The sequence below is a fragment of the Capronia coronata genome (assembly GCF_000585585.1).
Source record: "Capronia coronata CBS 617.96 chromosome Unknown acBCG-supercont1.6, whole genome shotgun sequence".
In the NCBI taxonomy this organism is placed as follows: domain Eukaryota; kingdom Fungi; phylum Ascomycota; class Eurotiomycetes; order Chaetothyriales; family Herpotrichiellaceae; genus Capronia; species Capronia coronata.
Window position 1 is genome coordinate 748,987 of NW_006912898.1, and position 14,666 is coordinate 763,652.

The window sequence follows — 14,666 nt, forward strand, 5'->3', positions numbered from 1 at the left end:
ATTGCTGAGCTCACCGTTGCCGTATTTAAACTTGGACATATAGAAAGAAAGGTCACGACTGGTGTGGGGGAGGATGTGGATCGAATTTCAGGGGCACAGTGAAAGAAGAGCGCCACTTCTCCATCACATAGCCCAAACCACATGACTGGAGTTAGTCAAGTGGTAGCCATACTCTTACACGCTTTTAGAGATTGTAAAGGTCGTGCATAGAAGAGGGCAAGCAATAAGGGTGTATGTGCCTGAAGACGGGGGTGGGATGAAGAGAAGACCAGATTCAAAAGCTGGATAAAATAGTTCTTCAATGGACATTTCCACACTTCTTCCCCACCATGGCGACATTATTTCAACGTCAACCACTGTATGGCCACTTCAATTCCCTGCTCACTCTGTGTCGACTTGTATCATCCATCCATAGGCCTCCTTCGCGTCATGTATTGTGATACAAACCTGGTGCCAGATAATGTCACTGAGGTAGCCATCTACCATCTTGGATGTCGATGTGTCATCCGTTCCCGTTCGAATTGATCTCCTCAGTTGTTCACTATTTATCCCCTTGTATTCCTTCCGCAGTTGCTTATCCATGGCGGCCTCGACAAGATAGGCCGGTGGGTCACAGGTCATCTTCTCAGGATCAAATATCCATCCACGCCGGCCACCCAACCATGGAATATCCCATCAGCGCTTTCGCTGCACGGTTTGCCAACCATCCGAGTCGGTTCCCTTTCTGATCCGGACAATAGCCCCTGATCCTAGTTTGGTAGATGTCGATTGGTTGATTCGACCACTTGATCCTGACTTGTTGCTGTTACTTCGGTCTCGCGGGGATGTTCCAGGATACGGGATCTGGGTGATCAAATTCATAGGGCGTTCACAGGGGTCATGCGAGAATCCCACGTGAACATCGTGATACGGTCCCGGTTTTCTGGAGCGATGAAGGAATTCGTCTCGGACAATCCGTGCAATCACCGTGGAAGAGAAAACAACCGTGGCTACGATACTCCGTCAGACTTGCAGGAGGCCAACAACGAAGCCAGACTTACCATTCCCGGTATTGAACAACCACACCAGTTCGACGTTGTCGGTTCCCACCATGTCGATCAGGTCCTTCTTAAACTGCTCTTCGTTCAAGCCATTCGTGAAAAGCTGTTGACGAGCGAAGGTGAGGCGACGTCGCTCATTACTCGGGCTGCCCATCCGCCGAATGTCAGCATTTTCGGGATACGGCTCCCCGTACCTGACTGTCTGCAGAGGGCCAAACAAGCTGACGCCCGAGTCCCGAAGCGCCTGAGAATTCTCGCCCATAAAGGCCATGGCTGCGCTGGCATACTGGAATATGATGCAGACCGCGCCATATTCTTCGACAAAAGCCATGGAGAAGACAGCCCCGGTATTGACTCGGTCAGTGATGGTGCTCAGAGCTCTCTCCTTGGTCCACCCATAAATCCAAAGGCAACGGTAGTCCTCATCCTTGGGTTGGACGGTGGCTTCAGTGGTTATGGTTCTCTTCAATGCATCCGATGGTCGGAATTTAACCAGTCGATTGTTTCGCGGAATGTCCGTGGCTGCCACCGCGGCCCAGGTGGATGCATTGGATCTCGCGTCGGAGGGAGTGGTGGTTCGACTGTGTGGGATCGGTGGGCCTTTGGGTGCAGGTGCAGGCTTCATCTGGAACTTTTCCATCCCCCAGGGGGCAGTAGTGTGATTGAACGTGTCCAGCATGGAGTGGACGTCGCGTGCGATGCCATTCGCTGCTTCATTTTCACCCTCGCCTCGAAGCTGGCCATGATTAGTCCAGCAAGGAGCGACGCCGACAGAGACTCTTACATGTTCCACCACCCGACTTAAGTGGCTTAACGCATCCGCCATCACGTCGCTGACATGGTGAGGGTCGTTTCCAATGGCCATCATGTCCTGTGTTGGTGCCTGATCAGTGATTCATATTCCGCTTTTTTTCTTCCCTTGCAGCGCACCTGACGCAGGGGACGAGGAGGAGGCAGGGATGTCGCCAAAGGAAAACAGACCTCAGAGTCTTCGCTACCGCTAAAGTCGCTGTAGATGAGAGAAGGTGGATAGGTTGGGTTGATGGAGGAATTGCTGAGGGTGCGTCGCGTTGGAGGAGAAGGTGAGTAGGCTGCATGGACGAAAGCCATCTCGCACAAAAAGGCACAACGCGGATAGATTGGGCAGATCAAGTGAAGGATTCAACACAGGCCTCCTGAGAATCACGTTGCCGTCTGTCGCGGGTGCCCAACGTAGAGGGAAGTGGTTCAGCGAACAAAGAAGTTGGGAGGAGGTCGCCCGCCACAACGACGACGTGTCTTGGATGAAGTGAGTTCGGGAGCAGCAGCTACCCGTTCCACGGCTGGGCCTTTCCCAGAAACCACAGGAGCACGGTGAAGGAGACTTCAAAGGATCAGGGGAGAAGAAAGAATGTTTGCTTGCGGCAGTCCCAGTGGGAATCTCTGATACTTCTATCCTCGCTTGCGCGCGTTAAACAGTCTTGCACCTGTAGACAAACAACCCAACACTGATGCTTCTTGATATCGACAACTTGAACGCCATGCAAGTGCAGACTGGCAAACGCAAGCATGCTCACACTGTGCACCTACATCATAACTCATGTCCCATACAGTCCCCCGAAGGACCACTCAGCCAATCGTAGATTTCCATCAAGTCAGCGCCAGAATGCCATCCTGCTGCCCAACTCGCGACCTAGTGCCTGTCTCGCCTCGATGGTCCTGGTCACAGCATCCCGGTTCTCCTGGGCCCGACGGAGAAGGTACTTCATGCATTCGCCCAGTTTACCCCAGACCACATACTTGTATGCGCTCGGAACCTCGACGTTGGCATCCTGAGCCTTGGCTCGGGCCCTCGCTGCTTGTACAACCTCACAGCTGACATGATCCGCCATCCCCATCAGTTGGCCATACGCCAATTCGATCAGTGGTTCACCCCTTTGCGCTTGCTCATCCCGAAGTCGAAGGGCTAGCTTCACGGATTCGGCGTTGTGGGTGGCCAGCACCAGACTGACTTGAGGAAAGTCGGAAGAACCACCTTCGACCGGTTGCAGGACGTCGCCATACTTTCGCTCGATGATGCTCTTCGCGATACCATTGTAGCACTTGTGGGTGTCTTCGATGGTGGGCCAGAATAGTTCTCGTGGGTCGCTTTCCATGTAGGCCCCGCGAACCAGCTTTACCCCGAGCACAAAGTTCTCCTTCTTCGCCAGGTCAAGATGGGTGGCCAGAACCTTGGGTGTTCTCTGGGCATAGCATTGGTATGTACCAAATACCAGGGCCCTTTCCTTGTTGTACTCCTTTGCGAAGTACATGGTCCAGTTATCGACGCCTTGTTGTAAAGCAGCCTGCTCGGCATCAAACAAGAGTCTCACCCCCTTAGACTGTGCGTGTTTGCAAATGTCATGCACTGCCTCCTCGAATTCTGGAGAGCAAGCAATGGTTGCTTTGAGATGCTGGAGAGCTTGACGCCCCGCTCCAGTGAACTTGAGGGCCACAAAATCGTCCGGCTGCGCAAGTTTCACCGTCTCAATGGTGTTCTGCTTCCATGTTGTTATCTCTCGCGCATTACAGCTTGCCTGCTCCGTGCAATCTTCTGCTGAGTCCAACCCTGCTTCGTCGTCCTTACTGAGCACCACCTCTTTTGCATGACCCAGAATGACCCCTTTGAACCCAATGTCCTTCAAACTGGCAATGGTGCTCTTCACTTCCAGTGGTGTCTCGCCAGCACAGAATTGAGCATAGAAGGTTTTCTTGAGGAGGAAGTGGAGTATCGGATTTCTATCAGGGTCGAAGAGAGGCGACTTGGTATGCGCAAGGAATGTCATGACGGCTAATGACGGCCGGAGCAGGGCCGGAATGGAGGAAACGGAGGTGATCACATATGATCGGATCAAGTTGGAGAGAGGCAGGCAGGATAACACTGTGGATGGAGGCACGTCGGACGAGGCAGACGACCCATTGGTGACGCCGTACGCTGTCGAGGTGACAGATCGTCGAGTATGCGTCTTTCGACGTTGTTGTGAGAGTGAAGGCCGTACAGGATAGCCATGAGCGTCTCGACGAGATGGAACCGTCTCAGCACACTGTGTGATAAGAGGGGCGGAGGCGGGTTGTGAGCAGAGGATATGATACCGGCGTAGGCGCAGCGCTGCGCTCGGCCGCAAAGGGAGGGTCATCGTGAGAGACACAGGTTCAGGGTTGGGCGATGCAAAACACAGAGACCAAAGGAAGAAGATGGCAGAATGTACTCAGCTTATATTTGACAACGGTGTGGCATGTGGGTTATGTATGGTTCAGGTTGTGAGCGGCCCGATGGCCTCAAGGTCAGAGCGATAGCATCTCGAACAGGCTGGTAAACGCGATGATGATACGTCAGTGCGCCTCTCCGCCGCAGCCTTGGATCCTCTCTTATCTCCGGAAACGGCCATTTGTCGCCCGTGCCTGGCCGCATCTAACCGAGGGCACGTGTCTGGTAGGGTTTGAGAGGGTTATGGAGGTACAGCCTCCTCACCCTTGTCACGCCGGGAGTCATACCACCGCTCGACTGTGATATGACTAGGTAGTCGTATCCTTCATCTTCACCTATTCCCTTCACGCCAAGGACGGATGGCCCGGTATTGAACTCGAATGTGGACCTTGTGGCAGAGATACCGGCACTGAGAACTGCTCGGAGGGGTGAATCGAGTTTGGTGCGGCTAATGGACGCGGCGACCGTCTGAGGGCCGTCATGGCTGCAGAGAGGCGTCAAAAAGGGATTGACCCAGAGGTAGAGAGACGTAGGCCTTGACTGTGGAAAAGCTTCTCACTCCTGGGGCGGCCGTGGTCCTCTTGTTGGCTCTGCTCACAACATTATTGTCAGCTGGATGCACTTGCATAGATAAACGTCCACGGTATCCATGCTATAGCAACAATGCAGGACGATGGAGACGGCAAATACAAACATGAAACAGCAGCGGTTGATTCGCGATGCAGCAAGCTGAACCATGGAAGAGGCAGAGAAAAATGCAGTTTCGCAGTTGGAGTCCGGGGGAGAATCTTCGTTGCTCCGCCAACCAGTAGCGCGGCCTCCGAACTCTTTCACCTCCGACTTCACGAGTAACAACGCCTGCTCTCCACACACACCGCACCCTGTGAATAGGTAAACGACCTTCAATCATTGCATCTGACGTCGGCGTTTGTTGTTTGTCTTTTGGTCGATTGACCTGATCAAACTATTCGACAGTACCTCCCATTCATCTCATGCCTTCGCTCCGCCGGTAAGGTGTACACGGCGGTAAACAACAACCATGGTCAGCGATGGCGCTTCTTCAATCTCGGTCACCGTTCGAGTCAGACCTTTCACGATCAGGGAGGCTGCGCAATTGACCAAATGCGATGATACTACGATCTTTCTTGGTGATGGCTCACTAGCCCCTGCGCCTACACCAAAGCTGCTCCAAAAAGGCCTCCGACCAGTGATTAAAGTTGTGGACGACAAGTGCTTGTATGTCCCGAATAGCCAGCTCAAGCAATGCGTCTAACCAGAGTCCGCAGAGTTTTTGATCCTCCTGAAGATAATCCCGTCCAAAAATACTCGCGATCCCTAGTCCCAAGCGGCAAACGAGTCAAGGACCAGACGTTTGGTTTCGACCGCATCTTCGATGAAAATGCATCACAAGGCGAGGTCTACGAGGAAACAACCAGACCACTGCTGGACAGTGTTTTGGATGGGTACAATGCCACCGTTTTCGCCTACGGAGCCACGGGCTGTGGAAAGACGCACACGATCACCGGAACAGTTCAACAACCGGGAATAATCTTTATGGCCATGCAAGAGCTCTTTGAGCGCGTCGGCGAGTCGGCAACCGACAAGGTCACCGAGATATCACTGTCTTACCTCGAGATTTACAACGAGACGATTCGCGATCTTCTTGCGCCCGCCACTTCGAGGGGCGGCTTGATGCTGCGAGAGGATGCCAACCAGACTGTCTCGGTCGCCGGGCTTTCCAGTCACCGGCCGCAAAATGTTCAAGAGGTGATGGATATGATCATGAAGGGTAATGAAATGAGGACCATGTCTCCGACAGAAGCCAATGCAACTTCATCTCGATCACATGCCGTCCTTCAGATTAACGTTGCTCAGAAAGACCGGAACGCCAGCGTCGAGGAGCCCCACACCATGGCCACGTTGAGTATCATCGATCTGGCTGGGAGTGAACGTGCTAGTGCCACCAAGAATCGCGGAGAACGCTTGCTCGAAGGTGCTAACATTAACAAGTCTCTGCTAGCTCTCGGGAGTTGCATCAACGCACTGTGTGACGTTCGCAAGCGTAACCACGTACCATATCGCAATTCCAAACTCACTCGTCTCCTCAAGTTCTCACTTGGTGGCAACTGCAAGACAGTGATGATTGTGTGCGTGAGTCCTTCCAGTGCGCACTTCGATGAGACGCAGAACACTCTCAGATACGCCAACCGCGCAAAGAATATCCAGACGAAGGTCACACGGAACGTCTACAATGTCAATCGCCATGTCAAGGACTTCTTGGTCAAGATCGACGAGCAAATGGCTCTGATCAACGAATTGAAGGCCCAGCAAAAAGACTCGGAGGCTTTGGCATTTGTTAAGTTCAGAAAGCAAAACGAGAGGAAAGAGTCCATCGCCCGCGAGGGCGTGCAGAGAATCCGGACCGCGTACGAACACTCAGCGGCAGAAAGACAAGAAAGAACGAACAACATGATCAAGCTCAAGCAACTGGGCCGACGAATCGCCATGCTATCTTCCTGGATTGCTGCCTTTGATGGTGTATGCGACAGCTTGGATGAAGATGAGCCTATGAAGAACTTGCAAGCAGTGAGGAAGACAGCCCAGGGCATCTTGATGGAATTGGAGAGTGGCCGACATCATTGTCAACAGAAGGTGTTGAAGAGCAGCTGGGATCGGGCAATCAACACAGCATTGGATCATAGCCTGCGCCAGCTGAAAGAAGTGGACACGGGCGATATGATCGACTCGGAAACACTTCGACGAGAAGTGGAATTGCTGAGATCAAATGCCGAAAGAGAAGCTTTGGCAGCTGTTGTGGACCAAGACAAGTTCGGGGATGCGGCCACGATCCAAATTCTCTTGCAGGCTCATTTCGAAACAGTGGCGGCCATCGAGAACCTGAACAAAATGAGCGTCGATGAGGCAGTGGAGGCGGCAACCCAGATCTTGGGCAAGATGCTCAAATCGGCTTCGAGCGCGGCCTCATATGTCGTCAAACCCGATGGCAGCCTCACACCTGTCGAAGCGTTTGCGCCTAGCAAAGCGGGAACTCCCAAGAGACGCAAACACCACATGAACACCTCGATGTTGGAAGGCAGTCCTATTCGGCCCAAGGCGGTAGCTGTTGTCGCTTCCCACCTCGCACCATCCCCAGCCAAGGCGTCTCCTCGCCGTCGGGGACTCCTGGGCGGTCCCAAGAAAGGAGTCCAAGTTTCTTTCACTCCGAAGAAGAGGAAATCTCCGGTGAAGGCTTCCAAACGGGTGGTGAGGTGGCGCGACGATACGGAGGATGGGGCTTTGGCCGAATTCGAGAAAACTCCGCAGAAATTCACCCCCTCGCCGAGAGAGGACTCAACCACCGAGATCCCTCTGCCACAAGTCTCGGATCTGACTGCTTCGCTGGCCCAACTGAACACTCAACCCGAGTCTCCACATTCTTCGCCTTTACCTGCACCGCCAGAGGTGACCCTTGCCGCCCAGTCCAAGAGAGGTCGGTTCGAGGCCGGATTCTTGGCGAAGAAGCTTGAAGGGTCGCCGAATTCTTCCAGCATGCTCCCGCCCAAGATGACTTCGCTCTCGTCATCGGACAGTGACGAGTCCCCACTGAGAGAACTTGATCCGAGTAAAGCGGCCAATCGAAGATCACTGACCCCGATGTCATCAAATAAGGCTGCGGGGAATGTCGGTAGCGACAATGCCAGCAATTCGTCCGCTTCTAATTCGGACACTGAGAACCAGGGCCATCCGAGCAAAGACGAGGCTATGAAGATCCGTGACGCAGTCAGAAGATCGAACTCAGTCCGTCGGTCCGGAGTCCACGGGTCACGCTCGCAACGTCACAGATCCCCTACCGCCGCTTCTGGCTCGCCTCCCAACGACTCCATGTTCGCCGCCGGCCACGTTAGGAGGATGGTCATGGGCAAGAACGAGAAGGAGAACGAGTGGAAAGTGGGTGTCTTGAGTCCTCGCGTACAAGGCATCGTCAGCCATAGCCGAAGCATGGGCTCCAACGGCGGAAGACGTACGACTCTGAACGGAATGGATGTGAGATCCACGCCCAACGCCGGGGACCGTGGTACAATCAGAATGAGCTCGATCGTCCCTTCACATGGTCACAGCCATTCGACTTCCAGGGGTAGTTTAATGCCTTCTGGCAAAGCAGTCTGGCGATGAAGTGAAAACGGATGCGTGTTGACCGAAAAACAGTCTTGATGGTTATATCTTGACCGAATGATGTATTGCATTTGCTGGAGTTCATAAGATCGGGTCAAGAAGGGGAACCCACGCTGGGGAAAAGGGTACGGGTGGCGTCTGCACGGTCATGGTTATGGCCAGGACTGGCATTACCATATTTGTCTTCTGAACGACGTTTCAATGCCTTTCTCTCCGCGGAGAAGTACTCTGTCGCATGGAGTTTTCTGGCCACGGCGGTTTCCACGGCAGGGTGCAGTATCAGAACTGAGTCTGGACCCTGCAATGCTGCTGGAGTGTGTTTAGGTCTTTCAGATGCTGTTGTAATTAGCTACCTCCAAGCTTCTGAGGTTGGTCCTGTGGTCTTTGGATCATTCCAGTCGACTAGGATGGATGAATGGACGGATGGACGGATGGCGTCTGATGTTCGGGGTGTCTGACCGTGGACATGGGACCTTTTTGACGATTGATGATCCCCAATACAATTGATACAGTTCAGTTTACTCCCAGCTTACCTTGTTCTCCCTTCCCTTTGATACATCCTAGATTTATACCCAGTACTAGTAGGTAAGATGAGAAGTCCGGTCATGGGACCCCGAAACCCCTGTCTGTCATTCAGCCTTGCGGAGACACTGGAGACAAGACGCAGAATTGCGTCATAGGAGGACCACAGTACGTAGGTAGTGTCTGCCAGAGACTGCGATCTTATCTTCTCCAAAAAGACCTACCCACTACAACTCATGCAGTATTACGTCGGTCAATCAATGCCACAAGACCCTACCTAGGTACGTAGGTAGGTGGTGTTAGGGAATGAGGTAGGTAAATAGCTAAGGTACCAACATTGCCGTGCTGTATCTTGGTTACCTTGACGACCTCATCAACTCAACCCAACCCTGACCTTTTTACATCACTGTAGTCCTTGAATATCTCCAATCATCCTTATATTCACTAAATCCACAGATCAGGCGTACTCGTATCTTTGTTCCTCGAATTCACTAGTAACTACCGTCAACGACAACCCTTCTTGACGTCAGCGAGCGAGAGCCGAGCCGATACTCGAAACGAGAAATCTCCAGCCGGCTAGAATGGCATCCCTATCAGGCTTGCAGGGGGCTGGATCCAAGGCAAATCCGCCTGGAGAGAGTGCGAAGGAGCAGTATCTCGGGGATGCGGGAGGCGGTGATACTGGTGATAAGGCTGGAAAGGTGTGTACCTAGTACCTACCTACCTACCTAAGTCGACTCATTCGGTTGATTCGATTCATTCGGTTTATTCGATTCATTCGGTTCGATGTCTTTGAGTCTTTGATTTTGTTTTGTTTTCTTTCTTCAGCTTTGCTTTCGTCTGCTTCAGACTGTCTTGAAAGTATCTTACGAATTATGGGCATTGGGATACCTCATGGTTGAGTGGACCGGAATGCCTCGATATTGCCATTATACCAGATACCCAGATGGTTTCAGAGATACTACACTGAACTGTACAAGAATGGAGATTGGGTGACATGATATCGGGTCGGGTTGAAGTGTGATGCAGTCCAAGCCTAGACCTCTGGGAACTCTGAAAAGAAAGGCAGGCCGACGTGGGGAAGCTGACACTGCCATCACCATCGATCAGAGAGGAGCGAGGCTGCAATTTTCGGTCTATTGATCAGAGCGCTTTCTTTTCCCCATCGGAGTTTTGTCGTTGGACTCTTCCCTTCTTAATGTCATGGAAACTCGGAGCGAACGAATACTCTTGTCATTACATCTGGCCTTCTCTACCTCTACCCTGTCTCTTTCAAGCGAGCACGAGTCCCTCAGAGGTCCAGAACTATACTGACCCTCTCTCACATACATAGCACACCGAAAGTTCAACTCCGTCATCATCAACCGAGACAACTCGCACATCCGATCCTCTCAAAGGTGTCGGATCGGCAGATGTAGAGGACACGAGTGGTGTCGGAGACCCAAAGAATGAGACGGAGAGGTCCTTCGTCGAGGGCACCAAGAAGGGGGATCGCTTAGTTTCTTAGATGCGAGCCAGGAATAGAGATGAAGAAACACTCCCAGAGGGAGTCAAGACCGAGTGATGCAGGGCTTATTGGTCTTGTCAGATTGAGCGAAAAGAGTGGATGGAGGGAGGGGATGTGGTTACTTGTTCTCTATCGTTACCTTTTCAAACCTGGTTCTCTATTGAAAAGATCATAAGCCGTGTCAGTGTCATTCTTTCGCGTCGATGGGAGCAGGATGAGAGGCGCTCTTGCTGCTTTCTTGTTTCAATTGAGGAGGAATAAAAGGTGGGGTAAGAGTGCACAATACACTAGAAAAGATAACCACCATTCTTTTAGGTACCCTTTTGTGAGGGGCGAGACGATTCTTCCTTGTATACAAGCTGAACAACAACAGTAGTTTTCAGTGTCCGATTATTGATACACTAAGTATATTTACTCTATTCTCGTGCAGGCTACATCGAGCCAATCGCCTTAGTGTACCGAGTACAGGGTCCGCCGGACTTGTAATAGTAAAGTGTTGAAATGGAAGTATGTCAAATTCTTCTTTATATTAGATCTCTCCGACTAAATCCTACCAAGACTGTCTGTATCAGAACAACCAGGACAGATATCTTCTGTAATATCTCCCCCATCTGGTCTGGTGGGCCAATTGCTCGGCCTCCATCGCAGCAAACTCCACCTCATGGAGTTCGACCTCAGCCAACCCCGACTGCAGATCTGCTTCGGCCGGCTTGACACCTTTGGTGCGATAGACCAGCTTATATCCAAACAGAATGATCAGAAACACAGGGATGGCAATATATCCCGTGATGAAGTTCTTGTAGTCGAAGTCCGAGGTCGGGGTGTGGACGAAGACGGCAAAGTTCTTGGTGAAAGTGACAATGACACAAAACACCAAAGCATACCACGACCCCCAGATGCCCAGGGGTGCGCGGTAGATCAGTTTCTCCTTGGGGACCTGTTGTGCTCGACAGGCGCGGACGAAGCTGATGTGACTCAGCAGGATGCAGATCCACACGATCAAGCCGAACACGGTGATGCAGTTGATGAAGTAGTTGAAGATCTTCTTCGAGTCGTTCGAGACGTTCATGAACGCCAGAAGCGACAGCACAGCTGATACTCCGAGAGCCGCCACGGGGACGTCGCGGCTGTTGGTTCGGGCCAGGAAGGCCGGTGCCTTCCCGTCCCGCGCCAGACCGTACAGCGTTCGACTGGAGATGTAGAGGTCGGAGGTGCCGGCGGAGAAGACGAAGATGAGAATACAGCCGTTGAGGAAGCCCGGGAGGACGTCGATCCCAGCTAGCATGATGGCCACGACGAACGGGGATGCGGCGGCCGAGGTCGATTGCTTTGTGGCGAAGGCCAGCTTGGGCGAGTTGTACGGCACAATCATGCCCAGGAAGAAGACGCTGAGGATGTAGAAGAAGAAGATCCGATAGAAGATCAGTCGTGCCGCGCGCGGGATCGTCCGGCGTGGATTCTGCGCCTCGCCGACCGTCACGCCGATGAACTCGGTCGAGAGGTACGCGAAGGCGGCGATGCCGACGCAGTTCCACACGCCTAGGAACCGGCCCAATGCTCCTTTTGCGAGATGCTCGTGGAAGGCGCCCGGGTGGTGCCAGTAGCGAAATCCGGTGGCTTCGTGGTTGGGGCCGCCTCCACAGGCCAGCACTAACGAGAGGATGATGACACCGCATAGGATCAAAACCTTGAGGGACGAGAGCCAGAATTCGAATTCGCCAAAGAACCGGATCCCGAAATAGTTGATCAGGATGATCACCACTAGAAAGATGGCAATGAACACTCCCGGATTGAGCTTTTCTCGAGGAACCCAGTACTGAAGCACCAATGCAATGGCGGTCAGTTGGTTGGGGGTTGAAATGGCGTATTTGATCCAATAACTAGATGTTCGATCGGTCAGCTCAGTCTCGCTGGATGGGCATGATTTGTGGCATCGACGTACCACCACCCGAGGGCGAAGCCCAAAGCTGGATCGACGAAGCGAGAAGCGTAACCAGTAAATCCCTCGGCGATGGGTAGGTATGTTCCCATTTCGCAGAGACCCGTCAACATCAACCACACGACAAAGCCCACGAGTGAGTAGGCGATCAAGACAGCCGCCGGCCCTGAACTTGCCAGGGCAGAGCCAGTCCCGATGATCAAGCCAGACCCTAGAGCGCCACCCAACGCTGAAGCAGACGGTCAGTGATGATCGCATGAAATGGAGGATGTGCATTTGGGCATGCTCTTAGAAGTTAGTACTTACCAATCATGGTGGTATGGCGGGACCTGAGTCCGCGGTGCAAAGCCGTGCTCTTGTCGATGGTGACCTCGCCTTTGTCAATCATGTTGTCGTAGTTGGCTGAGGCGAAGGCTTCCTTCGAAGGCATCACCTCGAAATCTTCCTGTCGCTGTGAATCCATATCGAAGGCCGTCATTCTGACTGCGTCTCGGTGTGGTGTCCAATCTGCGCTGCATGTGCCGAAAAAGACGAGGCGAGCGCGTCCATATCTTTATATCAGCGATCAGGCCTGGACGGTGGTGGCATGTTGTCCGCAAAGATATCCAAGTGACTTTCACGGGTGTCGAAAGACTCTGAGAGCGGCAACCGTCGGTGACCGGTTTCTTATCAGCCTTGCAACGCGATTCCCGTAAATGGTGATTTCTTTATCAAACCCTTCGGGCTGATGGTCCACATCTTCTCCACCAGGTGGACCTTTAGATGGATTGATCTTCAATGTTCATGCGTTGGCCAAATCTGTCCAACCAGAGTGTCAGCGGCTGGTTGGGGAACTGCTTCACTTGCCCTATGCTTTTGCTTTTTCGGGTTATCGCTTATATTTGTCCCAGCCGATTCCAGTCTGTCGGTTCTGTAGACAACTGCAGTGCTGCACGTCTGATACGACTCACGAGTCTGCTGTCTGTCATATAGCCATGGCGCATCAACTTGGGGAGCCCGAGTTCATCTCTGCACAAGGCGTGCAACTATACAGTCCATCATGGTGGTAGGCGACCTGGGCACTTGCTCTCGCGATTCTCGCTGACCGGAGCAGTTACAACCCCACAGGCACTTGGTCTATGATGAGCAAGCGAGGAAACACCCTCTACATATCGGGTTTGTTGATTGTCGCCTGTCGCTCGCCATCAGGATCTGATCAGATATAGGTTTACGCGGGATTTGTCCTGAGACGTCCGAGTTGGTACCGATAGTCCCCACAGAAATGCATGGAGTTGCATCCAGGGAGTCACCCGCATACCCTCGTGTATTGAAGAGTGAGTTGCTGGCTTTGAGGTCGGCGTCTCGACTGCGTGGGCTGACTGATCACCAGTATTCCAGAACATGCAGATGATAGTTGAAGCCGCCGGATCATCGCTGGGCGACTGTCTCCGCCTTGTAGTGTCGGTCATATGGATCCTAACGCTCAAGTGCATTGACTGACATGGCCTCAGATACACCACGGACATGAACCAATATCGACCTTTGGTGAACGAGGCTCAGTCGGAGATATGGGGTGATGTCCCATTCCCACCTCGTTCAATTGTGGAAGTTTCGAGGCTGAATCAAGTGATCGTTATCTGCTCCGTGTAGGAACGTATTGCTAACGGGTCCACTTCTAGGATGACATTGTCGAGGTGGAGAGTACTTTTGCAGTCCCTGTTTAGAATGTAATAATCTACCCATCGACGTGGCTCGGCTCTAGGCCTGGAATGAACGTCAGCTGATTGTATTGGTCTGTAAAACTTGGAATCTGGACTGATTATGAAATTCAAATATATCTCCTCAAAGGTTGAATAGTGGAAAGATAGGATTTGGGCCGCGGGTGGATCGCGAGGCTCTACCCATGTGTCCACCAATGTCCGACGTAGACCGGCGGAGATACATGAACACCCGCAAGAGGGCAATTCGATTCCTTGCCATTTCTAGTGTAAGCGTTCTGAACATCTCAACAGCAAGCAAGCTCTTCAGACTGCTGGTTCGTCAGGTCAGCCCGAATCATAGTCATGTCGCTTGAGGTCTTCGACAAAGACCCTGAAAAGGGCTCTTCGGAGGCTTCGAAAGGCTCACGACGGAACAGATTGTCGAGATACTTGGGACAAGATGTTCAAGTCAAGCATGCCTATATTGTGCTGCTGGTATGCAGCTTCATATCAGGCCTGTGTGATAGTGGCGCGTTCAATGCGTGGAGTTGCTTTGTGAACATGCAAACCGGTTCGTCCT

At 52.5% G+C, this 14,666-nt stretch overlaps 6 protein-coding genes across 6 annotated transcripts; 3 read left to right on the forward strand and 3 right to left on the reverse strand.

The window, feature by feature from the left end:
* Nucleotides 1–675: 675 nt before the first annotated feature.
* On the reverse strand, nucleotides 676–1,905 carry A1O1_06938 (uncharacterized protein; the record flags this gene model as incomplete). The annotated part of the gene is made up of 3 exons (XM_007727813.1): nucleotides 676–989; nucleotides 1,041–1,776; nucleotides 1,825–1,905. 3 exons carry the CDS (start codon nucleotides 1,903–1,905, stop codon nucleotides 676–678), a joined length of 1,131 nt encoding a protein of 376 aa, XP_007726003.1.
* Nucleotides 1,906–2,674: 769 nt separating this feature from the next.
* On the reverse strand, nucleotides 2,675–4,195 carry A1O1_06939 (uncharacterized protein; the record flags this gene model as incomplete). Its single annotated transcript, XM_007727814.1, has 1 exon — nucleotides 2,675–4,195. The coding sequence occupies one exon, from the start codon at nucleotides 4,193–4,195 to the stop codon at nucleotides 2,675–2,677; it is 1,521 nt and encodes a 506-aa protein (XP_007726004.1).
* A 1,110-nt stretch (nucleotides 4,196–5,305) lies between these two features.
* On the forward strand, nucleotides 5,306–8,439 carry A1O1_06940 (kinesin family member 18/19; the record flags this gene model as incomplete). Its single annotated transcript, XM_007727815.1, has 2 exons — nucleotides 5,306–5,502; nucleotides 5,553–8,439. 2 exons carry the CDS (start codon nucleotides 5,306–5,308, stop codon nucleotides 8,437–8,439), a joined length of 3,084 nt encoding a protein of 1,027 aa, XP_007726005.1.
* A 1,103-nt stretch (nucleotides 8,440–9,542) lies between these two features.
* On the forward strand, nucleotides 9,543–10,468 carry A1O1_06941 (uncharacterized protein; the record flags this gene model as incomplete). The annotated part of the gene is made up of 2 exons (XM_007727816.1): nucleotides 9,543–9,662; nucleotides 10,295–10,468. 2 exons carry the CDS (start codon nucleotides 9,543–9,545, stop codon nucleotides 10,466–10,468), a joined length of 294 nt encoding a protein of 97 aa, XP_007726006.1.
* A 568-nt stretch (nucleotides 10,469–11,036) lies between these two features.
* Nucleotides 11,037–12,885, reverse strand: A1O1_06942 (uncharacterized protein; the record flags this gene model as incomplete). The annotated part of the gene is made up of 3 exons (XM_007727817.1): nucleotides 11,037–12,348; nucleotides 12,411–12,636; nucleotides 12,714–12,885. The coding sequence occupies 3 exons, from the start codon at nucleotides 12,883–12,885 to the stop codon at nucleotides 11,037–11,039; spliced, it is 1,710 nt and encodes a 569-aa protein (XP_007726007.1).
* A 496-nt stretch (nucleotides 12,886–13,381) lies between these two features.
* Nucleotides 13,382–14,110, forward strand: A1O1_06943 (uncharacterized protein; the record flags this gene model as incomplete). Its single annotated transcript, XM_007727818.1, has 6 exons — nucleotides 13,382–13,452; nucleotides 13,501–13,562; nucleotides 13,613–13,720; nucleotides 13,777–13,846; nucleotides 13,898–14,012; nucleotides 14,066–14,110. The coding sequence occupies 6 exons, from the start codon at nucleotides 13,382–13,384 to the stop codon at nucleotides 14,108–14,110; spliced, it is 471 nt and encodes a 156-aa protein (XP_007726008.1).
* Nucleotides 14,111–14,666: the final 556 nt, after the last annotated feature.